This window comes from Solanum dulcamara, chromosome 9, assembly GCF_947179165.1.
Source record: "Solanum dulcamara chromosome 9, daSolDulc1.2, whole genome shotgun sequence".
In the NCBI taxonomy this organism is placed as follows: domain Eukaryota; kingdom Viridiplantae; phylum Streptophyta; class Magnoliopsida; order Solanales; family Solanaceae; genus Solanum; species Solanum dulcamara.
The window spans coordinates 22,290,694-22,318,093 of record NC_077245.1 but is presented as its reverse complement, the minus strand read 5'-3'; the positions used below and the strand labels follow the sequence as shown (position 1 = coordinate 22,318,093).

At 34.6% G+C, this 27,400-nt stretch overlaps 1 protein-coding gene across 1 annotated transcript; it reads right to left on the bottom strand.

Moving 5' to 3' along the window:
- Nucleotides 1–8,678: 8,678 nt before the first annotated feature.
- LOC129902148 (DIS3-like exonuclease 2) lies at nucleotides 8,679–18,649 on the bottom strand. The gene is made up of 8 exons (XM_055977213.1): nucleotides 18,489–18,649; nucleotides 18,238–18,371; nucleotides 14,572–14,900; nucleotides 14,410–14,463; nucleotides 14,232–14,300; nucleotides 11,879–14,116; nucleotides 9,899–9,970; nucleotides 8,679–9,704 (listed from the first exon to the last, which is right to left on the bottom strand). Exons 2-8 carry the CDS (start codon nucleotides 18,347–18,349, stop codon nucleotides 9,300–9,302), a joined length of 3,279 nt encoding a protein of 1,092 aa, XP_055833188.1. The 5' UTR covers nucleotides 18,350–18,371; nucleotides 18,489–18,649; the 3' UTR covers nucleotides 8,679–9,299.
- Nucleotides 18,650–27,400: the final 8,751 nt, after the last annotated feature.

Genomic DNA, 27,400 nt, shown 5'->3' with positions numbered 1-27,400 from the left:
CAACTCAAACTTCAGTTCCTACACTTCTCACCTACGAATGTCACCTAAAATAAAAAGGGCAGCCCGGTGCACTAAGGCTCCCGCTATGCGCAGGGTCCGCGGAAGGGCCTGACCACAAGGGTCTATTGTACGCAGCCTTACCTTGCATTTCTGCCAGAGGCTGTTTCCAAGGCTTGAACCCGTGACCTCCTGGTCACATGGTCGTGACCTACGGCTCATAAATTGACTTGTAAATGACCAAAATTTCACTGTTAACATTGTCTTCTCCTTTTCTAATGTCGAAACCTATTTTCGGACAAATCAAAGACAAAACATAATCAAATCTACTAAGAAATATTTAAAAGATATGAAACATTTTAAGTTTAAAGCATTAAGATATCGTAAATCCATGGTCAATCAGGTATTAATAAAGATTATTTTCTAAGAGAAAAGTGGCTACCTATCAAAATATTTCGTCTTATTAATTTGTAATAATTTCTCAAATACTCTATACATGCCTTCTATAATTCAACAATCAACATTAAATAGATTAGGCGTATTTTTTTTATTTTAACTAATGGTTTTATCAATTCTAAGGTCTTTGCTGGTCAATATTTTATAGCTACCTATAAGACTAATACGGAGCGGAGTCCAGATACAGAGTGGAACCCCCCAAAGATCCTTCTTCTTCTTCACCACCACAACCACTAACTCCTCCTCTACTATCACTACCACCCGCTCTTCCTCCACCGTCACCACCGACTCCCTCTCCACCTCCTTTGCCTCACCTTCTATTGAAAAATAAAAACAATATCAAAATTATTGCGACAATTCAAATAATTGTTGAAGTTAGTGCAATAACTAACGTAGTTCTTGCAATAGCTATTATAGTTGTTCAATTTTCCGTAGAATTTCATTTATTGTGTTGATTGTTTTTCAAAATCTTCACAATCATAGCAAAGCAGTCCATAAAAATAAAAACAAAAAAGAGAAGAAGATGAAGAAGAAGAAGAAGAAGAAGAAGAATGTAAGAAAAAAGATGAGCATGACGGTGACGGCAACGACAACTATGAAGAAAAAGAAAAAGGAGGAGGAGGAAACAGAGAAAGAACAGAATGAAGAAGAAAGAAATATCAAATGAAAAGTATCCAACCTATACCACCATGATTGAAACTCACACTAAACTCTGATGGGGGAACCAATTGCCCAAGCCAAAATGCATAATTATTTTTGTTGTTTTTGAAACACAAAACATACAATTAAACAGTCTTAAAGCAACAATTTTAGATAAAAAAGATCAAAAATTTATAAGAAACAAATCTTTAGAGAAACATATGCAGAAATAAGCTCCTAGAACCTGAAAGTCATGTACCAAAACTCTACATAGTCTAGAATATGAGGATGCAATACCAAAAAAAAAAAGAAAAAAAGAGTTTAAGTCTGAATAGATGGACGAAAAATAAAAAGATGAATCCACGGCAGCCCGAAAGAAGCATCTCACCCTTGAAATCAAAAAATGTGTTGATCATAATTAAGGTCGCAAAGCAACTGCCTGAATATGCCCTATACTCAACAAAGAAAGAGCAAGTGCAATATCTACACAAAAAATAATAGTGTACTTATAGGATCTTCGGCCAAGTCCACTTATGAATTTTTTTTATTGTGAAAAATATTTCTTTTATACCAAGCATGCACTAACACCTTGAATATCAATATTTTAGGTCATAAATGACATATGTAGTTGGATGTATTTAGGATATTATTCACAAGAATGTGGTATTAAATCTCTATATAAGGTAGATTAATATTTATACTAAGACATATTTCATTGACGCATTTTTCATAAACAAATGATTTTCTTTGACTTATTGACCAACTTTTCATAACCAAAAGATTTTCTTCGAGTCACTCTTTAAAATTCAAGATTGAAATGAAACTTTCTATTAGAAAGTTCTTAATAATAAGAAGCACTCTAGAAACATACAAAAAATAGCTTCTTTTTATACAAAATATAACTAAAGTTTCAACCATTCTATTTTTTCTAGCCACCTAATTCATCTTTTTATGTGGTTAGACTACAAAACTTGCAATCATGTGTGATGCTCAAGTTAGACTCATAATATTCTCCACAACTGAAACTCTAAAAAATTTCCAGCAACAAATTACGTATTAATTTTCAATAAATAACTTATTGCAGGTAAATTCATAGTCTATTATAGTGTTGGAGTAAAAAATGAGCCCAACATTAGTACCACACAGGACCGCAAGCTCTTTAGATTTTTGAAGGAGTCCATTTTTTCTCTTTGACATAAATAAAAGAAGAAGAAACACTCTAACACGCATAAACAAAAGTATCCCCTTACTAATAAGGGAAAAGGGGGAAAATATATCCCTTTACTTTGTGATTTAGAGTAGATATACTCCTCACTCATCACTTACAGAGTGGTGCATATATAACTTGTAGTATAATAAATAATGCATATACCCTTTTCATTAACAAACATATATTTACTGAATTAAAAAATATATATTAGAATTTTTTTTAATCGGGTATAAGACATGAGTCGATTTAAATAAGTTTAATAAATTTATTATTTACAAATTAAAATTATGTGATATGGCATGCCAACAAGGAGAGAAGAAGGGTTTAATGGTATTGAGTATATTCTAATGCAAAATAGTGATAGTTGAGTGTATCTAGTGGGAAAAATAATTAAGGGTGACAAGAAAGATTCAAAACTAAAAAACAAGTGATACAAGTCTTAATTATTGTATACGGGTGACAATTTTATGATTCGTGTTAATCAAACTAATTTAAAAAACTTCGAGTTATATTATTTACACAAAGGTCCTACTATTCGCTTTCCATCCTTAGCCACTGCCCCACCATCACAATTACAACCACCACCTCCTCTTTTACTGCCACAACCACCATATTCTCCTTCTTCTTCTTCACCATCACAACCACTAACTCATCCTCTACTATCACTACCACCCCCTCTTCCTCCACCGTCACCACCAACTCCCTCTCCACCTCCTTTGCCTCACCTTTTATTGAAAAATAAAAAAATTATCAAAATTGTTGCGACAATTCAAATAATTGTTGAAGTTAGTGCAATAAATAATGTAGTTCTTGTAATAGTTATTGTAGTTGTTCAATTTTCTATAGAATTTCATTTATTGTGTTGATTTTTTTTCAAAATCTTCACAATCATAGCAAAGCAGTCCATAAAAATAAGAACAAAAAAGAGAAAAAGATGAAGAAGAAGAATGTAAGAAAAAAGATAAACATGACGGTGACGGCAACGACAACGGCGAAGAAAAAGAACAAGGAGGAGGAGGCAAGAGAGAAAGAACAGAATGAAGAAGAAAGAAATATCAAATAAAAATTATCCGACCTATACCGCCATGATTGGAACCCACACTAAACTCTGATGGGGGAACCAATTGCCCGAGCTAAAACACATAATTTTTTTTGTCGTTTTTGAAACACAAGGATGATCCTAGCCGAGGAGAATCAAGTCGGGCGCCACTCACAATCACCGCCTCCCATGATCGAGACATCGAGGCTATTGTGGACTACCAAGCCAAGCGAAAACAGGGACAACAGGCCACTGCTATGTTCTTAGTCCATTGGAAGGGACAATCTCCGGAGGAGGCCACCTGGGAGAGATATGAAGACTTGTGGCAGTTCAGGGACAAAATCCGAGAGTTCTTGCAACAGCAGTGCGCCGCGGTCGTCGCCACATCAGGTGGGGGAGAGTGTTATGACCCGCCACTTGATCTTGAAGAAGGTAGAAGAATCTAGAGTCTTGGAGAGGTTAGTGGAAGACTCTAGATCCTTATAGAAACTTGTAGAGAAGTCTTGAAAGACTTAGAATTCTCTAGAGTGTAGAGAGTTCTAGAGAGGGACTTCTTTGTAAATATGGAGGGACTTGTATAGCAATTTTTATTTACACTTGAGCCCCTTAGGAGTAGTATAAATAGAGGGGGCATTCATTTGTAGAAAACCATGAAGCAGACAAGCATTCTTCCAAAGCAATATAAAAGCCTTCTTCATAAAAGCTCTCTTGTCTTTCTTGCAATCTAGCGTTCCCTTAGCGATCTAGTCTTAAAGGCTTACTTGAGCTTACAAGATTGTGAAAGATTCGTGAGTAAGGAATCAGTTCAATCCTATGATCAATTTCTCTCCTTGGAGGCAAATCTTTAGGCAGTTCTAGTGGCATCAAATCCTTGTACTCAGTCAACAACTTAGTAATAGAATCTGAAACTTCAATCTGCACATCCGGCTTCACTTCAACCAAGGCAAAAATATAAGTCGGTCCACCATTCTTCAAGCCCTTCTCAAAATCCATAGAAGACAGTAGTGTAGCAATTCCAGTATTCTTCATACTTCTCTCATCAAAAGGGTGGATTCCTTTCACGAATTCAGGGTCTTTCTCACCCATAAACATCAGACCATCTAAATGAAGAATAGGAGCAACTTTGAACTTCCTTATAAAGTTGATTCCCAATAGCAGGTTGAAATCATCAAGTGGTACAACAGTCAGATTATGCACACCAAACCAGTGACCTATTGTAAGAGGCACGTCAAGAGCCATACCAAGCTTGGTTGTGCGACAGAATTGACTGCCTTCATCCTCATTGTACAATCAATCACCTTCAAACCATACTCTTTGACAATTTTCAAAGCAATAAAAGTATGAGTCGCACCAGTATCCACCATCGTAATCACACTCTTGTCCTCGATCTTCATATCAATGTAAATTAGAGTTACATAGGCGTCTGATAAATCATCCACCATTTCAACAACATTTATGTAGGCAACATCAGCAGCAACATTTTCGTCTGAGTCCATTTTACTAACACTAGACAAAGTGTTTAGCAAACATAGAGGATTAACATAAGCAGTAACTTCCTGACTTTTCCCTTTGCTTGTTTCTCCGCCTCGGCTAGTAGAGCATTTATTTTGCCCTGCTTAGGATAGTCTGTTGCCTGATGGCCTAGTTTCTGACAAGTTCGGCAAACCTTTTCACTAGTGAACTTGCTTTGACTAGATGATGCAACATCCATCTTCCCTTTTCCTTTGTCATTTACCATTTTTCCTTTGATTGTCTTTCTTCCAGTCTTTACCCTTCTCCTTACTCTTAGTCTTAGACGAAGGAGTTGGTCAGTAGTGGCACTATTAGCTTGAAAATCAATTAAGGAATCCATTGTAGTAATTGCACTTGGCAGATCTTGGACTTTCTGCCTGCGTAATTCATTTTGTGTCCATCCCTGCATGCCAAAAATGAAATTGTGCAACTTATCTTCGTCGAACATGTTCTAGATATCCAACAACAGTGATGTGAATTACTTCACATACTCACGAATGGATCCCACTTGTTTCTAACGTTTCGACTTGTCCCTAGCAACCCATGTTGAGTTATTTGGTAGAAATATTTCATGAAGTGCATCCCTAAGTTTTTTCCACATATCAACCTTGGCCATTTTTGCATTCTCATGATCAGCATTCTTTGTCCGCCACCACAGAATAGCATCGCCCCAAAACTAACCAACTGTAATAGTCAACTTGTCGTTTGCAGGGACATGAGCACTAGCAAAGTAATGCTCTAGATCCTACAAGAAATTTTCCAGTTCTTTGGCACCACGAACACCATCAAACGACTTGGATTTAGGAACTTTGATCTTGGCATGTTTTTTGCCTCCTCTGGCAGATTTCCAACATCCAGACGAAGGATTGTCACCTCCGTCTTCAGATCTTCGTTTTCCTTCTTAAGGCCCTTAATTTGTGTACCCACAGACTCATGAAAAGCCTGGAACTTGGCCAACTGGCCATCAACATTCCCTCAATAAGTATGCATCACTGCGTTGATGCCCTGAATTTGAGTCAGAACATCAACCGTGCCTTCATCCCTTGCTGTCATGCTCAGAATGGCTTCCAATCATGCAATCTTTTCCCGTAAGTCATTGTAACTATTTTTGCCAGTCATTGTAAGTGTCAAAACCCTTTGCTCTGATACAAGTTGTAAAGGGGTCAACTCACAATGATCTAACCCACTTCGGTAGTCTAACTCTTAAACTCAATCTTTCTTTCTTTTCCCTTAATTTCGTTTCACACTTAGACAATGCCTACGAATTTAGAAACACACAAGCATGTATAGGAAAAAGTCTCAACTTTGTATTAAACTTGTGCCACAAAGAAGTACACAAAATCAGCCTTACAAAAATCTGGCCCAATGACTCTCTGCCTGTGACTGGTCTGCCTGTGCCAATAAATAGGCCACAACACATAGTCACATGCCAGTAATGTGCCTGCAAAGTCAGGCATCCCCAACTGATAGGACAAATTTGAATTTCAAATAAACAAGTCTTATCTACAATGCTGACAACTCCAAAACGTCTAGAAACTGCCCAACCGCCCAATTATCCACGCATGTGCGAGGCACACTCGGGCAGCCCTCTCTTTTGGCGCCAAAATCTATCCCTGGCCGCACAAACTCGCTCCTGCCCATATGCCTGCACTATGCCCAGGTCCTACCTCGCACAGCTTGCCTTTATGGTCCAGTTTCCTCAGCCTCTGCCTCCTTTGTCCAGCATTTAGCCCACATTTTTTTAGCCACGATCATAGCCTTGTCTTATCTTAGCTTTGCCCAGCCCTTCTCATGCCTTAGCCACGTCTTGCCTTGCATGCCTTAGCCACGGCATTGCTAAGGTCTTCTCAATTGAACTTAATCTTGACTGATTGCATTGAGCCTTGACTAGGTTCATCATGTAAATCTCTAGCCATGCCCGAACCACTCGAACCATCAAGTTGAGGGTCTAACAGCACCTACCATAACCCACCAGTAGGTAAGCATCAACCCACATTCCGGAACGACAAGTAACATGCATATTAGGTAGAAACAACAACCACAAGCGATAATCGAAATAATTAAACAAAAGCAGCGAAAAATAGGAATAACAAGAGATATATATACAATCCAAAATAAAATGATCCAAACCCACGACTTATTGGTCACAAGTACAAAGTTTCTAAAAGAATGCCAAGTCCCAAAAGTGAATCAAAAATATATAGACTTGTCTCAAATATGAAAGACTAGCTAAAATATAAACAGAAGGAGACCGGCTGATCTAGGATGCCATAAGTTCACCCTCTCAATTCTGAGTCAATACAAATACCGGTGTAAAGATTAGGTGAAAGAACTGATAGGTCCTTCGGAAAGACCTCAAAAAACTCACTCAACACCAAAATGGATTCAAACATAAGAGTCTACATGCTAGTATCCTAAACATGCTCCAAGTAAGTCAAACATCCTCTCTCTACCAACTGACGATCCCTAAGAAATAATATCACCATTTTTAGAGTGTGACTAAGAAAACCTCTCCACTCTACTTTAAAAATCTCAATAATAGCTAATGAAATTGTCTTGGTATGATAGTACAAAATCGTGTGGTAACCTCCATATCTACTTATCATACCCCCATCAGAGTAACTACACACAATCGATATACCTGATCTATTACTACGAAATCCCCAACAAGAGTAGAAATATGCACATGCAAATCAAACGACTCACATAACATATTCAAACTTAAAGAAAATTATGTAGACACATAAGAATTGATAGGTCCTGGATCAAATAATATTATAGTCGATTGATGACAAATCAAAATTTTACATGTGATAACAACATTTGAAGCCTCTAGCCTACCCAAAAAAGCATAACACTGGGCATGACCGCTCTCAGAACCTCCACGACCACCACCTCGTCGGAAATAGAAACCACCTCTACCGCTTTGTGCACCTCTCCTAGTCGGTGTTTGTGCGACCTTAGAAGTCAAAGCCTGAGAACCGTGATGCAAACCACCACGTCGGAGCTTGAGGCGATCTCTTACAAAATGTCCTATGTCACCACACTCAAAATAACCCTTCCAGACCATAGATGAGAGGAACCTAAATGATCGGAATGCCTTCCATGGCCTAAAGGTCTAGAAGACGAACCATGTGGAGTTTGTATCGGACTGAAAGTACTACGTTTCACATAATCAACCTCAGACGCCGACATAACAACATGAATGAGTCTGCTAAATTAAGGGTGATAACCCCTTCTTGAGTTTTGAAATATCCTAAATGTCTGTATCTTGAGCAAATGTTAGAATCTTATGCCTGACAGATAATATATCCAAGTTCTAACTTTTGCTTATTAGACAGGACTTATGATCAACTGAGCAAGTTAACTGGCTCAAAATATCTTGAACTTCCACCTTATAGACAAAATTAAAAATTACACATGCTAAAAAAACTCACCTAAATTTTAACTTTTACTTATAAGGTAGAACTTCTAATCAATTGAACAAATTCACTAATTTGAAATATCCTAAACATGTCTTATTGACAAATGCTAAAAAAAACTGGAGTAAAGGCTATTCGTTAAAAATATATAAGCAAGGCCAAAAAGTAAAAACCATCCATTACGAAGGTCATTTTTATTAGACTTTTTCATGGGAGAAAATATTAGAACCTATTCATATTAGGATCATTTCTGAACTTCTCCCAGGTAGAAACTCTTATAAGCAGTCGTAGATGAATGAATTATGGGATCCTTCCAACTGATCTAAAAGAAACTAATCTATTCTCTTTCATTTGTTAATTGAAGAAATAATGGCAAATAAAAAAGGCTACCAAGACTGGCAAATGAGAACAAATAGCTTTTTTTTCGCCTCCAACCATCATCAGATGCATCAAACATTTCAGTGCATTCAGATTACAAAGGAAAACAGAAAATATTGACATTTTGCCTACGCTGGAATCTTTAAGAACATATAAGAAGAAAAGTGTAGTATGCTTATGTAGACACATATTACAGCCCAAAATATCACCATAAAAAAGTAGAACTGTCAAGGACTCCTAACTTCAAAAATAATGGGTCCTAGTCCAGCAGAAACTTGAAGGAGAAAAACATTAAACAGAAATTTGCCTCGGAAATTGGCATCAGAGCATTAGAACATCAATGCAACACAGTCGGCTTAACTTATATGGGAAGGAGACGGCCAACAAAAACAAGGACCATATCCTAAAGGTAGCTTTGGTTAAAAACAGCCACTATATAAAAGACCCCATTTATCTACACATCCTATTAGATGTCAATCCGGCATTGAGCCCTTGCTACATAACGCATCAGGCAATCTAATCGGAAGATCTGAATTCTACTCAACCTATAAACTACCTAGGTATCTATACACCAGATTTGCACGCACTTCCAACATATCACACTTCCAACTTCAGCTTAACCAGTAATATTCACACACAGGCTCAGTTACTTGAAATATGAACTAATAAACAGCCTTGCCCCAATATCAAGGGGACCATACCCTCCTCCAAGAGCATGAAGAGCAACAGTGATTGTTGAAAGAAGTCGCAGAGTCACGGGGAAAACAGCAGGTTCGATCTTTGGAATACCAGAAAGACAAGATTTTGAAGCATTTCCAATTTGTAACACACCGCTCCCTTCCCTATTATTTGGTCCACCCAAATCCAGTTCTTGGTTCAGCTCACATGGGCTAAGAATGAGTGCTACTTCTTCAAGTGATCTGCACTTCCCTGGACTACCCCTCCTGTTAAAACGCTTATTTGTAGACGGACTAAGTACCAATGTCGAAGTAGCCTCAAGCCACTCCACAGTCAGTCCCTCAACTTCATCATAATATATGCGCTGTTCAGTCTGAAAGTGTACAAAACAATATAAACAAGACATTCAGAGAATAGGGCATGTCAGATATACATAACAAGTATAAACAAGACAATTAGAGATAGAAGGCATGAACTTGCTGGAATCCAACGGAGAAAATTGGTCCTAAAGGAAACTTCTGGATTGTAAATACTAAATAGATCGATTAATCAGGATAACAAACTTACAGCAAGCTTGTGAATGTATAACGACATGAATCGTGGTCCCAAACCCATAACTCTTGCTTCTGAGAACAATATCTGCATGGAGAATAACACACGATTAATCAAAGGACTATTCTTGTCCTTGCAATTTGATAATGTACAAGGATGAAGTCAGATAAGTGGCCAGAGGTTAAAGGACTATTCATCCTGAAAATTCCAATAAAGAACAAGGAAAAAAGTTATACAAATAATCAGGTTCTGTAATCCTCACATCTTCCCCATGCGTAGCTATTTCACCTTTTTATAGATAAACTTGCAGCTTCTGTTGATTAGGTCCTTCAAAATCCATGCCGCACCCGATCTGACATGATTTGGGTGTGGGTGTGGGTGTGGGTGTGGGATCCATACTTGATATGGTTAACCTAACATGGATGCTATACTAACTTCAATTTAATAAATTCAATTAATGGTCGAAACATATATATATATATATATATATGTGTGTGTGTGTACCCTTTCCTATATATATCCCTGAATCTTAAGATTTAGAAGATGACGAATCCGACTTCTAGATATCTGCACTTGTGTTGGGTGCCCAAACCCGTATCCAAGCAACATAGCTGCAGAACAACTAAGGGGTCGTTTCGTTGGGAGTTAGTTATCCCGGGATTAATTATCCTAAGATAAGTTATCTCAGGATAACTTATTCCACCATGTATATGGGATAACTTATCCCATCACTAAGGTATAAGTAGTGGGATAAATAATCTCATGACTACCTAATACCTCCAACCAAGATAAAATAATCCTACATTTTATCCTAAAATTATTATTCCTTATACCTCATACCAAACGACTCATAACCGTACAAAATATCTTCTTTTTTTTGTTAAGAGTACAAAATGCCATTATTATCCTGCCATTGGCCCTTTTCTTTTCAAAACTTGATTGACACAAGTTATCAGGGGACTACTTTCCCCATCTTTCCCATGTAAAGCTATTCGAACTTTCAAGACAAAAAGACTAGCAGCACAGCATGAAGTACAAGGATCTCTAGCATTCCCTCCCTCTTTTGGGCTGTAAATTCAGCCCCTGAACTGTCTATCTTACACCCTACTTCGCTGAACTTTTAAATTTCTTCATGTTCTTTACTCAGAGTATAGGAAGCCAAAATTCATTAGTTGTTTAAATAGTCAGTAAGAACTAACTTTGATTGTAACTGTTCATTTTCTCCAGCAATCACTTGATGCTATCTTCATATATAAGACCACCTTACTTATCAAAAAATATGACAAGCCTTGTGTGTTTGCTAATTTCTCAAAAATAATACCAAGTTCAGGCCGCTACCTACTCATTTTTCAATGGCTGAAATCAGCTTCAAGATCTGAGATGTACAAACAGTATGCTAATGAATTTAGTAGCTTAAATGACATGACAAATTTTTAAGTTCCTCTAGTGTTCTGTTTGCTTTTCGGGCTGTAAATTCAGCCCCCTAAACTGTCTTTCTTACACCCAACTATGCTGTACTTCCAAAGAATTTCATGTTCTTTACTCAAAATATAAAATGTCTTATGTGTTTGCTAAATTCACATATAAACTACCAAGCTCACGCCATTACCTACTCTTTTGTCAATGGCTGAAGTTCGGCTTCAAGATCTGTGACTTACAAACATTCAGCTAAGACCTGATAGCATTTCAGGTACCAAATAAAGCAATTTGGGTGCAAAACCCAAGGTTCACTGATAGCTTATATCATCAAGAAACAGAGATGGTCAAGCATGAAACACAAGGCAGAAAATCTGAGTTTTTGTCGCCCACCCTACCCAAAAGAAAGAAGCACAAAAGATGTGATATTACTGCAAGATATCCATTTATCTTGTCAAGTCTAAACCAGCATTTATTTTAACAGGCACGCTAATTAGAGGTCACCCCACAACACCAAATGCTACCTCCAACCTTGATTTGTTGTAAAAGAGGAGAATGCTTTAAACACACTTTACGTACCTCCTTTCTTTTTAGAAGTACCCACATGTAGAGTTTCTCCATAGCATCTTTCACGTGCCTGCAAGCCAACTTTCTTTCATTGCAATGGGAAGCAATATCAGCAAGAGTTTCTGCACAGGGAGCCTTATGTTTTGATGCTGCTGCAGATAATGCTTCTTGAGCTTCAGGTGATCCAATTGCATCTTTATCGAAGTATACATCGGTCAAACATCTTTGGCGTCTCATTTCTCCCCCATCTGGATTTTGCAACAACTTGAGCTTCAGATACACCTCTTCAGCTTCAACAGCTGCAGCAAGGATCCGATGCACCACAATATCCGGATAGCGCCGGAGCGGAGAAGTAAAGTGTGTGTATAAAGGAACAGCAAGGGCATAATGACCCCTATCATTCTCATCTTCTACATCTCCACTGCAGAAGTAAGTTGCCAATTGCATGGGTCTTGCGGCATAAGACATAAGAATATCTGTTAACACAGAATCATCTGCAAGATCTCGTCTAATGCACTCCAACGAATTATGAATCTGGCCAGAAGAAGAAGTGTCCAATCTCAGACCATGTTTAGAGCAGAAGGACTCAAACTCTCTGAGCTTACGCGGGTTGGGTTCAGGGTGCCTTCGCAATAGTGCACTAGAAGGATAAGCTCTAGTTATAACTTCAGCAGCTGTCCTGTTGGCCAAAAGCATAAACTCCTCGACAAGCATGTTAGACTCCTTCATTCCACTGAGCACACTATCATAAGGTATCCCTTCTTCATCAAATAAGAAAACTACTTTGGGACTTTCTAGTGATAAAGCCCCATCTTCAAACCTCTTTTTCTTCAAGATTTTAGATATTTCATAAAGCTTCTTGACAGATATAACAACATCAGACCATTTAAAAAAGCCATGTAACACTGGCCAAGAGTGTTCTCCTTTATAAGAACTTGGATCATCAAGCAACCCATCAATAATATCCTGAGCATGCTCATACGAGAGCTTGCAACAAGATTGAATTATAGTGCGGCCAATCCAGCGCTGAATTAATTCCCCATATTGATTAATGTCCCAAAAAATAGAAAAAGTAAGTCTGTCCACCCCAGGATTAAGTGAACCCAGATTCTCAGAGAGCAATGGGGGCAACATTGGCAATTTACTTTGCAACAAATACACATTTGTTGACCTAGCTTGGGCATTTTCATCTAAAGCCGAGTCTGGTAGAACAAAGTATGAGACGTCAGCTATATGGACCCCAACTCTAAAAGTACCGTCAGGCAACCTTTCAACAGACAGTGCATCATCAAGATCGGTGGCAGTAGCAGGGTCAATTGTAAAAACACATAAATTTCTGATGTCTCTTCTACTCTGAAGCTCCTCTTTAGGTATTTCCCATGGGATACTTGGAATACATGATAGGATCTGTTGACAGAATTCTGAAGAATCAATTGCATTTTCATATAAGGTTGCAGCAAGCTGTGGCTCCACTTCATCACCTCGTCCAAATATGTCAGTGACATGAGCTTCTGGAATATAGTTCTCTTCTGCCCAGTCTGCAATCCGTGCGGCTACTAGGTCCATCTCCACTGCCACATCACCAGCTTCCAATCTGTTCACAATAAAGTCTGGCAGGCTCTTAAACGGCACCATCATTTTCGGAAACCGGGGATCATTTGGTGTTAACAACAGATATTGACAGTTCAAGGCAGTCGATAAATGTTTATTCTTCTTCAAGTCCTTTTTGTTACCTTCTCTACTCCACATCCACTTCTTGACATTGAGAAAACCAGTAATAGTATCCCGACGAGGTGACCCCTCAAGGATAGCCACAACCCTACCTGTTGGTCGTTTAGATGGGAATGAATTCATGGCGGCTGACAATCTCTCTGTTGCATGCATAGCATCATTTATTTCACTATAGCACCCAACCATGGAAGGTTTCAGAGCAGTCATATTATGTCTGTTGACATAATCATTCTCCGCTGGTACCTTTTCTTCAGCATGTGAAATTTCTCCAAAGGACTGCCCACGTCTATAACCTAACGCATTGTCTAAAGGGCTAGAACAATTTCCACAACTACTGAACTCATAATCTGTGTCTACCTTGTTCTTCCCTTTGCAGTTCTCTCTGACAAAGTCTGAATTGTCAGACTCCAACATACCATCATCTACCAAAGAGGAACTCTCAATACTAACTGTGTATCCTTTCATTCTAGTCCAAAGAGAAGGAGGATCAACTTCAACAGCAACAATATCTCCTTCAACCTGCAAGAAATTGTAGAAAAGAAAATGTAATCCTGCAGATGGCACATTCAGAAAAGCAACAAATAAACTGACACCTATAAATGACTAATCAAGGACAAAGATACACCAGACTTACGGCTCTGTTTTGAGCTGCAGCTCCACTAATGAGAACATCCGTTCGCACACCATCAATTTTACAATAGGCCTGAGAAGCAGGGGTTATAAAAATATGCTTCTCATGAAAGCATCAGAAGAATTATCAAATCAACACATAACTAAAAATGGAGCAAATGGAATCTGTTACTATATATTACCTCAAGTCTATTGTGGGCATTGACACGAAATAATGCTTTAAAGACATGACCCCTCTGCATGACAACAAAAACATATCATCAAACTCCCATTCAACAACCACACATTCTTTTAATTAATTTATCTATCAATATACAAGTTTTCAGGCACATTATGGGGCTGACCTCTAGTGCTTTATGAACAGCTTCTGCTGGCCAATGTGAAGAAAAATATTTCCTCTGTGGGTAAGAAGTAATTGACTGGTCACCATAACCAATAGGGTCTGGGCATGAACTTGAATATACTTGTCCACCAACACCAGGTGAAAATGTTAGCTGCACAGCGAGACTTTCAGTCTCCGCTGACGGTTCATTTAAACACATTGTGGGCAACGAAGTAAAGGCAATGTTTGATGCTCTAGGCATTGAAAACTCTTTAGATCCTTCATGATTCAAGATAGGAACACCTCCCTTGAAATTCGATTCCCCAAGACAGCCAGTCAGCAAACTACTTGCTGTTGCAAGTACAAGCACAAGTACAAGCTCAAATAAGTGAGAGGAAATTTACAAACTACAATCCATTACTCTCATGCAAGAAAAGTTCAACTGTTTCCCCACTCTAGAAATAGACTCAGACAACACTAATGCAACCACTATAAATTACAAATTGGTTTAACTAGTTACATCCATTATAAAAGAAATCAAAGAGGAAGTACAATAACTTGCAAGAAGCATAAAATCAAAACACAATTAGCATAAAATAACACACAAGAAGATAAATGCATTTCAACTCTAGCATCAAGCTCTACTTTCCACCAAACTAATGTGGTCCGATGAGAGTAGCTAGTCTAATCACAGACCTCCCTCCAGTTTTGCCTTGATAAAAATAACCTCCCTTGTGATTTGAACTATTACATCCACCTCCCTTATTTTGTTTTTTTATTGTAACTAAACATGTTAATATGGTAAATTTTCTATAGCCTTCCAAATCTACCCTTTTATAACATTAAACCCTCTCAAAGACTTCCCTTCTTGTCTCCTCTCTCGAAACCTATTCAAGACGCCATTAATTCATCCTCTAAGTTTGTAATATATTTTCCCCATCAATTATCTTCTCAAATAGTTAAATAATATCATATTCCTGGTTTACAATAAGCAATGGTTCAATAGGTTCGGTGTCTTGTCATGAAGCGGACATTTTAGGATCAACTTGATATGAAATTCCTAATAGAAATGATTTATTTTAATCTTTGGTTTCTCGTTTTGATGCTTCATGTAATCACAGCGCTTTAGATGCATACGTCTTCTAATAAAAGATCATAAGCTTTTGTGGAAATAACGAGATAAAATTAATGGAAGAGACAATCTGGAGATAGCGAAGAAAGAGACACAAAGCGTGTCCGTGTTCTGAAAGTTGTTCCTTTCGGGTTTAGAAGACCTTGAACTTCACAATTATGCAGGGAGTGTATTTTATTAAATCTACCAATTCATATCATTTTAGTTCCATATCAGAATTCTACATGATTGAAGAGCATTGACTTCCATGCCAACACGAGTAGTTTAACTCATCACTACCTCGTAAGGTCGTTGAGAATTGTTTTGCTTTTTAGAATGATTTTGTGCTGAACCTGGTAAAGGGACTTCTTTTTCATTTCGATATCATTTGTGGATTGAAACTCTCTTTTCTTTCCGCTTTCCCTTTCCATTGGACCAGGTCAAATCTTCAACCTAATAACTAATATTCCTCTTGTTCAACCAAAGAGTATATTTGTGGAATATAACAAAGAAATTATCATTTAAATATTTTGTTACAAGAAAATGAAAACAAGTGAGGTGGGGTGTAATATATCAAATTAAAGGGGAGGTTAGTGTTACAAAGCCAACCCCTCAGTGTTGTCTCCGAAATTATCCCTAATACTTTTTATTTTGATAAATAGGAGTGAAGCTCAGTTATTTTATTAACACATCTACAAGCAAGCATACATCTATGTATTATGCATATGCATCCACACGCGCACACTAATGGCTCTACACATTTCCTTCTCTTCGGGGCGGATCTATAACATAGGGTAAGGGTAGGGTATTTATTAAGAAAATACTAAATACTTAAAAGTATATTTAGCTGCGAACCAAAAACTTAAATAGTCTACTGGTTCAGTAGCAAGCGAGGAGCCAACTACAGCTTTGCTCTTGCAAACGGCGAGGGATCGATCCCCGTTATGCATATATTAACTTATACTTTCATTTGTTTTTTAATAAGGTAGAGAACTTTTACTTTCATTCATGCCATATACTAAAGTTTTACTTCCATTAGTTGCATACTTTAACTTTTACTTCCATTCATTGCACTTTAGCTTTTACTTCCATACACTGCATTGTTTTAACGTTTACTTCTGTTGCTATCTTAGAAACAACATCCCGACGAGGCGATGAGTACTAATTCTTCTTCTTCTCTGTTTCATTAATGAAAAGTCAAACTAAACAAGACCAGTTAATTATCCCCCTGTTTCCTTTTAAGTGATTTTAACCTCTTTAATTTATTCCAAAATAAGTGATTTTTTAATAAACCAAAAAGATATTACGTATTATTTTTTTTCAAAATTACCCTTGTTTAATCAGTGTTGAACAAATTTCTAAGAAGTTTTTAAAACGTCTTTCATTTTTCCATGAGTATATTATAGGGTCTTTTAGAATAATTCACTTAACTAATATTATTAAGTGAATTTTTTTATGGGTGAAACCCCTAAAAATCACTTAAATGTGAATGGAGTAAGTAAAAACCTTGCTAAAAGTATCACTTTTGCCCAAATTCTGATTTTTAAAATCAACTCTGAAACAAAGTAAGAAGTAAGAAAGGGTTACAGATCTAAAATTGTCATTTTATTGCATCGATTGAAATAGCTTTTTCTTTGATAATCATATTATAAATGAGTTGCAGAATATAAGTAGTGATGAATTTCTGAATGATTGTTTAGTTGTTTATAGAAAATGAAACATTTGAAAGTTTACTTAATGATGAAATCATTGATCATTTTCAAAACATGTCATGTCGTTGAGTACAATTGTAATGATAACATTTATATATCCATATATTCTGTTTAAGTGGTTCGTTATTTTTTAAATATATATAGTGAATATCATTACCCGTTTCTTAGTCTGGTTATTATTATATATTAACTTGAGATCAGTATAGGAACCAGGGTGGAGCCCGAATTTTCATTAAAGAGAAAATGAAGGAGATTTAACATATAATAATAATATATATACACAACCTGTGTGTTTTTTTATCAAGTGAAAGATTTCATTGATAATAACCAGGCCAACTTGGCCATTTACAAGTGGTATACCAAAAAGAGGGGAAACCTACAAAAAATGATACACTTCAAGAGATGCCCAATCCTATATATACACACAGGAACTTCATGGGTACACCGATATACAGAGTCTATTACCTATCTAGATAGTGTAAATTTCTACAGAAGAGGTGTGGATTGACACCAGTTGAGCAAGGTGGCTCCACCATTATAAAGGAACCATAAACTTCAAATCCTAGATATGTCTCTCCCTTCCATCAGCAATTGATTAGGGTACAAGCTCATAAGTAGAGGACTATGACTAATTCAGGTATGCTTTAAGTGTTACAACATTAATTATACATATAAGTTAGAATCACTTAGCAAGAAAAACAAAGCAAAAAAGTTTAACTGATAAAATCAAGAAACAACATATAATTGCCTTCACCATTACATAGTAATAGTAACCCCTCCCCATAGAACATATACTAAAGGATAACATTTGATTTCCACGGGTGAAAATACCAATCTAATCACATAGAACATACTAAAGATATACCTGTTGGAGGAGAATTTTGCTTAGATCGTCTAGATCGACGGTTTTTCTTCTTATCAACAACTAGAGCAGCCTGATTCTGGTTTTGCCCAGACTCCGCAACCAGTACACCCATTTCCTCAAATTTAAACCTAAAACTGAAAACAAAAGAATAAATAAACTAAATACGATCGGCGAACTAGAAATCAAGCATGAACCATCTTCCGATGTATAAAAAATGAAGGGAAGAAGAAAGCAGAGGGAATGAGTAGTACGGTTGTGTGTGTGTATATATAGGAGGTTTGTGTATGGATGGGGTTAGGAGGGTGAAAGGAAATTGATGATTGGTCGGCGTAGACAAGGCCGCCGACTATAGATTCCCTTGTCTTCTCTTCTCCTCCTTTCTATTTCTTTACTTTCTCTTTTTCATTTCTATTTTCTATGCTAATTTTGCTTTCCTTTTTACCTACATAAATAAATAATTTATGTACCATCTTAATCAATAAAATTATATATATTAAAATATTTATTTTACTTAAATAAATATTGTATCTCAAAATAGTATTGTTAAAGTCTTCAATTCCAAGTGTCAATTTTTTAATTTTTATTAAAAGGCTACTAAAGATTTTAAAAAAAGTACTTCAATGTTTACATTTTTTTTTCCTTATAATATATTTTAGGACTTTTTTTTAAATGTACACAAGGAAAAAAAAATCTACTAAAATTATTTCTCCATATATTTTTCTCTAACCATATATATATATGTTAGGATTTCTTAATTTTTCAAGGTATAATCATTATTATAAAACTAAATTAAGCAATAATTTAATATAGTATAGATTTTATCAAAATATATTAATTGATATCCTAAACCTTATCACTTTAGCCTTTATTATAATTAATTTAGAATTTATATTCTATGCAATATTTAATATAATTAAAATAAAAATATAATAATTAAAGAAAAAAATGAAAAGACAATTTTGTTCAAAATAAAATCTTTAATAAAACGTAAGAAGTTCAATCAATATTACTATTTTTTTAATATAGTATGGATTATATTATATGTTACTCAGACTTTTGCTTTGAGGGAAAGGGATTGAAAGGACCATTGGGTGGGATGTGACGACACGTGGGGACTCTATTCTTTGAAGGTTTTTAGGTTTAAAAAAATTGATGGGTGGTCAATTTTCATCCTGTTATTTAAGGGACTGTTTGGAAAGTCATGCTGATAATTAAATTTAATGTAATTGGGTGTAATTATATTGAGTCTATTTGGATGAATTTATTTTAAATAGTTTATAAGTTGAAAACTGCTTATAAGTTAAAAAAATAAATAGGTGCAGCCCAATTTATTTATTTTGACTTATAAGTTGTTTTCAACTTATAAGTTGCTTAAAATAAGTCCATCCAAGCAAACTCAATTATTTATTGAAGTTTATTTTAAATACAAAATGACTTTAAATTGGTCAGTCAAATACTCAAAAAAATTAAAAACAAATTATAAGCAGCTTATAAGTCAATCTAAATGGACTCATTGTCTAGTATGTTTGGTTGGCCGTGTAATTACATAGTCAATTGATAATTTGGTGTAATTGATAGGGGGCAATTACATTCTTCAATTTTCAGGGAGAGGTTATAAATTGGTGTAATTACATGATGTAATTACAAGAAGATTACTTTTTAATTCTTTCTTTTATTTCTATTTTTTATTATTTTTATTACCATTTTAAATTCTTATTATTTTTATTATTCTAATATTTTCTAAAAATATATTTTTTATTATTTATATTTCATTTCGTTCTCATTCTCAACTTTTACTTCATCTGATTCTATGCAATTTTTCGTGTTATCCTTTTCTTAATTCTATGTTTATTTTTTTTCATTAGCATAATTTTGTTAGTATTCTAATTTTTAACTTAAAGTAGAAGTCATTGTTGAATAAAGTTATAGACTTATATTTTATTTTTTAAAATCATATTTATGTACGTTATGTTGAGATTTGACATAAGAGTAGTATTATGTTAAAAAAATTATTTTGAATTTAGAATTTATGTTATATTTTCAGTTTTATTTATTTTAGTAGTATTGATTTGATATTTCACGTTACAGGTCATTTAATTTTTAGTTAGATTTGATATATTATCTTTTTGTCAAATGTTTGATAATTTTATGACTTATATTTATAATATTAATATTTTTGTCAAACATGCATTTCATGATGCTCAAAAAAAATCTTGTATTTTTAGTTTTTATGATTAATTTTATAAAAATATACTAATTTAAAAAATATAAATCAATTATTTTTTATAATATTAGTAAGAACGTATCTTTATTAATTAATATATTTTTAAAAGATAATATATTTTTTAAATATTATTTATAAAAGCCCTTATTTGTCTAATATGAATTGTAAGTTTAGATAATTAACTTTTATTTTTAAAATTTAATACAACATTATAATTACACTTGTACAACCAAACATTACACTTATAATTACAATATAATTACATTGTGATAGACAAACAGGTCATCATAATTACTAGATTGTGTTATTACTAGGCTGGTAATTACTATCTTAGTAATTACACCAATTTCAATTCTCAGGTGGCTTTCCAAACAGATCCTAAATGATATAAATATCTAAAACATGAAATAAATATCAAAAACACACTCGAACTATTCCTCCTCTTTTTTGAGCTTCATACATAAGCTATTGGAGCGTAAGCTTAAAACACACTTCTTTCTTTTATTCCACTCTCATCATGGTGTGTGTATTATACTCCCTCTTTTATTTAAAAAATTTATCACATTACACTTCATATGGACAAAATATTCCATCTTAACTAAAATTAAATTAACTATTAGAATTAGTTAAAATTAAGATTAAAGTATTACTATCTCCCGCCCCAAATAAAATAAAATATAAATATTTTTTTTATCTCACTCCACCACTTTATCTTACCATACCCCCTCCCCTCCCTCCCCCGCGCTCGCCCCCAAACCCCAATTTTTTAGTTTTTTTCTATTTATTAAATTTCTCTTATAAAAGTATTTAAAAAAAATTCTTACTTCTGTTTGGGGGAGGAAGCACCACAACTAAAGTTTGATATGATGAAAATAATGAAAATAAATTGGACACGAGAATTTTACGTGGAAACCCCTCTAACTGATAGAAGGGAAAAACCACGGGGTAGAAGGATCTCACTATAAAAATATGGAGTACACAGCTCTCAAATACAAGGAGAAAACAATAATAAACACTTCTCTCTTGTAAAAGGAACAACTACTAAAGAGGACACTCAAGACTAAAATATTTATCTTGGTGTATAACTCTCTTTGTATTCTTACTCTCTCTTTCTGGGATGGGATAAATGAGGGCAAGAGGTCTTCTATTTATAGGAAACTAGAAACGCGTAAAATCCGCGTATTGAACCTCCCTTTTTGACTACGCATTCAAACGCGTTTTGTTCCTTTTTTGGCTACGCGTTCAAAACGCGTTTTGTTCCTTTTTTGACTACGCATTCAAAACGCGTTTTGACTATCTTGCAACTTCATCTCCCCAACCCCCACCCCTCCACACACCACATACACTTAAAAAAAATTCTACCCCCTGCTGCCTAATCTTCCACTCTATTGTTTTCTCTTTTTGTGTTATATCTATATCTATATATCTATATATATATATATATATATATATATATATGATTTTAGGAAAATATTTTTTACTTGCCACAAGACTTTTCATAAAATAAAATTTTTATTTGTTATATTCGCTATGCAAATAGAAAAAAATATTTTCCAAAAAATATATGTACATATCTAACACAAAACGAGAAAAATATAAATATAACTCATACATATACATGTTCAGATACAAGAATCATGTATATGGAATATAATGGCATATACATATATATGTTCATATACAACTCAGATACATGAATAAAGTTATTATTTTTCATATTCATAAACTCTTACGCAGATACATGTGTAAACCTAATAGATATATAAAGACTTACTCTAATAAAAAATTATTAGCCATCAAAGTATATGAAGAAAATCTTAAATCAATGAAATTTTAATAATTTGATGTAACTATTGAAAAATAGAAGAAACTATCAATTGAAAACTAGAGATAATCAAATACACACTTAAATAATGATTGAAACAGCTACAAACCTCAACAATCGAATTGTATTGCTCAATTTTCGATTAAGTTTTTCAGGGTTTAAGTGAAGGAGATGGTGTGAGGGAGAAGAAGGAGAGAGAATGTGGGTGATCAACGAGGGATTGAGGAGTGCGAGTATGTTGATTTGGAGTAGTAGCGAGAAATAGGGGATAGATTAGCGTGTGATGTTTAGTATAGGCTATAGGGACCAGTGGATCTTAATGTATCTCACTACAATGGTATAAAATTCTTAAATAGTGAGATAATATATATGATATGAATGTATGCTTAATTAGGTAGTTTTCCCTTTCAATTGCTAGATGGGGTTATGCACAGGCCGACAAATTAGAGTTTTATACCAACCAATAATTTTTTTTTTCTCGAAACTAGTAGTCTTCGATTCATATTTAGTGTAGTTTTAGTCATGCAAGTATCAACTATATAAGAATTAATTATGAAGAGATTAGTTATGTGAGTAATAATTATGTAAAAATTAATTATTTATATATTAATTATGTAGAAATTAATTATATAAATATTAATTATGCAAGTATAATATTAGTTGTTATGTCGGAAATAAACGATTTAAAATTAATTTTAACTTCTAGAGAAAAAATCAATTTTAGAAAAGAAAAGTCGTCATTTAATTTTTTAAAGAAATTAAGAAAACTTAATTTAAAAGACCCTAACATATTTAAGTCTTAAAAATTTAGAGAAAATGGGTAAGAGGTTCTTATTTCCACTTTGAAAAGGTATTAAGTACTCAAAGTGGCCGCTAATGTGCGGTTATCCGACGATTTGAAAACTTATATTTTTTACTAAATCTGAAAAAAAATACTTGAAAAATAAGATAATTAAAATCATTTGAGAAAAAAAATCAACTTAAGACACCTAAAAATAATTTATAAAGAAAATAAACTTTATCAAAATTGACTAAGAAAGAAAATTTAAAATTACTTGAAGAAAAGCAACAAACTCAAAATATTTTAAATAAATTAGGAGTGATTAAGACTTTAGCAAAAAATAGATCAAGTAAGAATTTATTTAAATCATTTTAAATATAATAACTTAAGCCAATTTAGTCAATTAAAGCTAAGCAAGAGACTATCTTCAAATAATTAAAGACCTAAAAAAATTTTGACTAAAAATATTTGATTAAGTAAATAAAGAGCACATGAGTTGATAAAACTAAATTCGCTACAACAAAACCACACAAAGGAAATAGTTCATCTTTTGGGGAATTCAACTAAATTAATTTAAAAAATCTAAAGTTAGAGTTGATCAAAACAAACAATAAATTATCTCAATTAAATAATTTAAGAGAAATAGAATTTGGGCCCTTTGGCCTGGATTTGTTGTTGTCTCCAGGAATTGAACTGTTGCTGATGTGTTTTTGGGTTTTCGACCCATTTCCGCCTTTGTATATTAGTTGTATAATAACTATATATCAGATGTATATTGCAGTATACCAGTCCCTTTCCCCTGCGTTTTACTTTCGTAATCTCTGCATTTTGCCTTTCGTAATCTGTATACTAGCTTCCCTTTCATTGTATATCAACTTCCATTTCCCGAATTGAAGGGGCTGACTCAGAAAAAAGAAGATACAATAGAACTTGGGCCACCGTGGCCGATTTAGGAATGCAAAACGAGAGAGAGAGTCCACCATGGACTCGAATGGATATGTTCATGTGAAAAGAAACAAGTGAGAAGAATTAGAATAGGAATTTAAATATCGAGAACAATCCTTCACTGTTACTTAAAGAAAATTAAATAAGAGGATCACCTACATATTACAATAAATAAGATGCCAAGGAACATAACTTATCATAATGAGCCTTTACTAAAATAGTTGAATACGTTAATGAGTACTCTTTTTGATAAATGTCGATACGACAAAACTTTTTATGTTGAATCTAAAAAGAGATAGTCCTTACATACCTTACTCAATTCCTCTTGAAGCTCTGCTCACTCTCCCGCCACCACTATAAATAAGGAAATCACAAGTCTAAGATTATTTCAGAAATTTACTAGAACTAGTTGACACTTGATTAGCTTATTGTGAAGCTAGAGATTCGGGACTCCAATCTTAGCAAATAGTCAAAGATAAATGACTCTTACCTTGAGTTACTCCAACCGCTAATCCCGTCTACAAGTTTTATCATTTATCTCCTACAAAGCTTTTCAGAAGAGAATTAGAAAACTATCGTGCATGGTATTTACATATTTTAACTTGAGGAGTTGCTCCCCTTTGATTCTTGATAACTTTAAGAGAGAATTTGATTTTTTAGGTGTATGCTTGAATCTTGGAAAACTTGTAGAATGATCCGACTATGTACAAGGTACAAATAGAAAAGCCACCTCCATATAGTGCCTCGCAGAGTGAGGCTCAACGTGAGGGGCTGCTCCTTGCAGCGCGAGTCTGCGGTTTCGACACTGGGCTTCACCCAGCATGCCCCTATCCCCCCAAACTATATGTTTTTCCTCCCCTTTCTTATTTTCACACATACATATTAAATTTTTTGATATTTTTTAATGTATAATAAAAAATCGATGAAACTGACTCGTGAGCCTTATATTACTAAGCTAGTTACTTTGTACATACAGGGTGAAACAAAATAATCTCAATGCAAATATAGCAAAATATATTGTAGATAAAATCTTGACTCTAGAAGTAATAATAAAATGGAAAGACTTTGGTGGATGCTTGAGACATATAAAATTTTATGTCAAATCAACAAGAAATTACATAAACACACAGAGAACATTGGAATGATATGCAAAAAATATTTGGAAAAATGATCAAGCCATGCAAAATATCATTTTCTATGTGGAGAGTATGAAAATTCAAGATTTCAATTGATGATAAACTAAAAAGATAAGGTTTATACTTTCCATCAAAGTGTTAGTGTTGCACTAATTTAAATTTGTCATGACCCAGGCTAGGCCCTGCACGAGACACAACCATTAAGATCCCAAGAGATCCCAACCAACCCTCTTAGCATAACATGAGTATACATAAGATAAGTATGACAACATCAAGAGATAATCATGAATGCAAAATATAAGTCTCAACATGAAAATCTCGATATAAGAGAAATCAAGATAAATCTCTGAATAAACAGGACAACATATGCATAACAATCTAATATGTCTCTACTACTATAGATGAGGCTTAGAAAAAATTCCTAATTCACCAAAACATAATGAAGTGAAAGTCATCACGGAACATAAAAAAATCATAAATGTTGTGTCCTCGAAGCATGAGGACTCACCAACAAATAAATAACAAACTCCAAAATCTGGCCACGAGGATGAGTAGAATGATCATCGGATCCTACATTATAATAAATGTAGGCAAAAGTATGTGTTAGCACATGGAATGTACTAAGTATGTGAGAAACATTCATGAACAAGAATAATTGTACATAATCAATATGAACATGTGATGCATGACCAAATATCTTGAAAACATGAAATAAAACTTGAAATGACTTAAAAATATTTAATGAGGTCAATGCATCATAAATCATCACTAAAGGGGTTATAAGAAGAGCATATACATATGTGGTATTTTAACCATAACCAAGAATTAAGACCATGTAAGCTATAACATGAAATCCGATGTAATTTCCACACTGATAAAAGAGAGGCTACTTGACAAGGTAGACTCCGTATAAACATGAACATGAGCTATATGTGGATCCACTAGCTAGGCCATAAAGGCACCTACGGGGGCACGCAGTTTGGAACTAGGGGTTGCTATTAGGGACTCCCTTACCAAGTTTCCACCGCAAAATTCTCTCGGTGCTAAGTTAATCCCAACAGAATACATAAATTATAGTCATTAGGAAAGACAATATTCAACCAATCCACATCATAAAATACATCATAAGAATAGCTCCTTAAAAACCATGATCATAACATAAACATATAAACACTTACCTTTCTAAGCATCTAAATCATGATTTTATTAATATTGTGAGAAAATCTTTCGCAATTCATGTTACTTGCTTGAAAACATACTTGGATCATAATTCATTACTTCCATAAATCATACATAATACTTTATCAAATTCATGACCACAAATCCATAGTTTATACTTGAAATTCATAACATAATGCATGAATCATTGTAAAACTCCTTGAAAACACGTAATTTAGATTGAATCATAAATGAATATATTATTGAAATTGAATAAAAGCATAATTGAATTGACTCAATACAAATCATCAAAACTAGGATTTAGGAGAATTTCATAAAAGAGATAATTGAGAAAGCCATTGGGACTCTATGGATGAAAGAAGATCCATGGACGTATTCCCACATATCTTGATTAATGAAAGCTCTAAATGCAATTGGAAGTGGAATACTTGAGCTTGATCTTGAAAATCCTTAGCTTGGAGAAGAAGATAGACTTGGGAGAGAAATCCTAGAGAGAGAATTATTATTTTTTGTATTAAGAGAGTAGTTGAGAGAATGAGGGATTAAAGGAGGATTTTGGGTAGTTAATAATTTAGGAATTAGTCCCAAAAACATCCAAGTAACATAATAAAAGAGTGGGGGGAAATTCTGACTTATCCCTTTAAAATTACTAGTCGGAACCCTTTTGCGAAACACTCCACGGACTGTGAAGCCTTCTACGGTCTGTGAAGTGATCCATAGAAGCCAAGGGAAAATTCTGGATTGCACACTTCGAGTCTATGGGCTCTTTCACGATCCATTGAAAGTTGTACGAGTCGTACAGCCGATCGTGAACTTGAACCCCCAATCAAACTAAAGCCTCTTTCCATACGGACCTTCCTACGGTTCATGACCCATCTTGTGGTTCGTATAACAACTCATGAAAGCCAATCTTGCCTGGGACCTTTAGTAGTCGGGTTCACGGACTATTCTATGGTTCATGAAGCTTTCCACAACCCGTAAATCCCTTCGTATACTTTTCTCTTCTTTTTTTTTCCATTTTTTCAGTTCCCTCATATGGAGACCTTCCATGGCCAGTGGTGAGTTCTATGGCT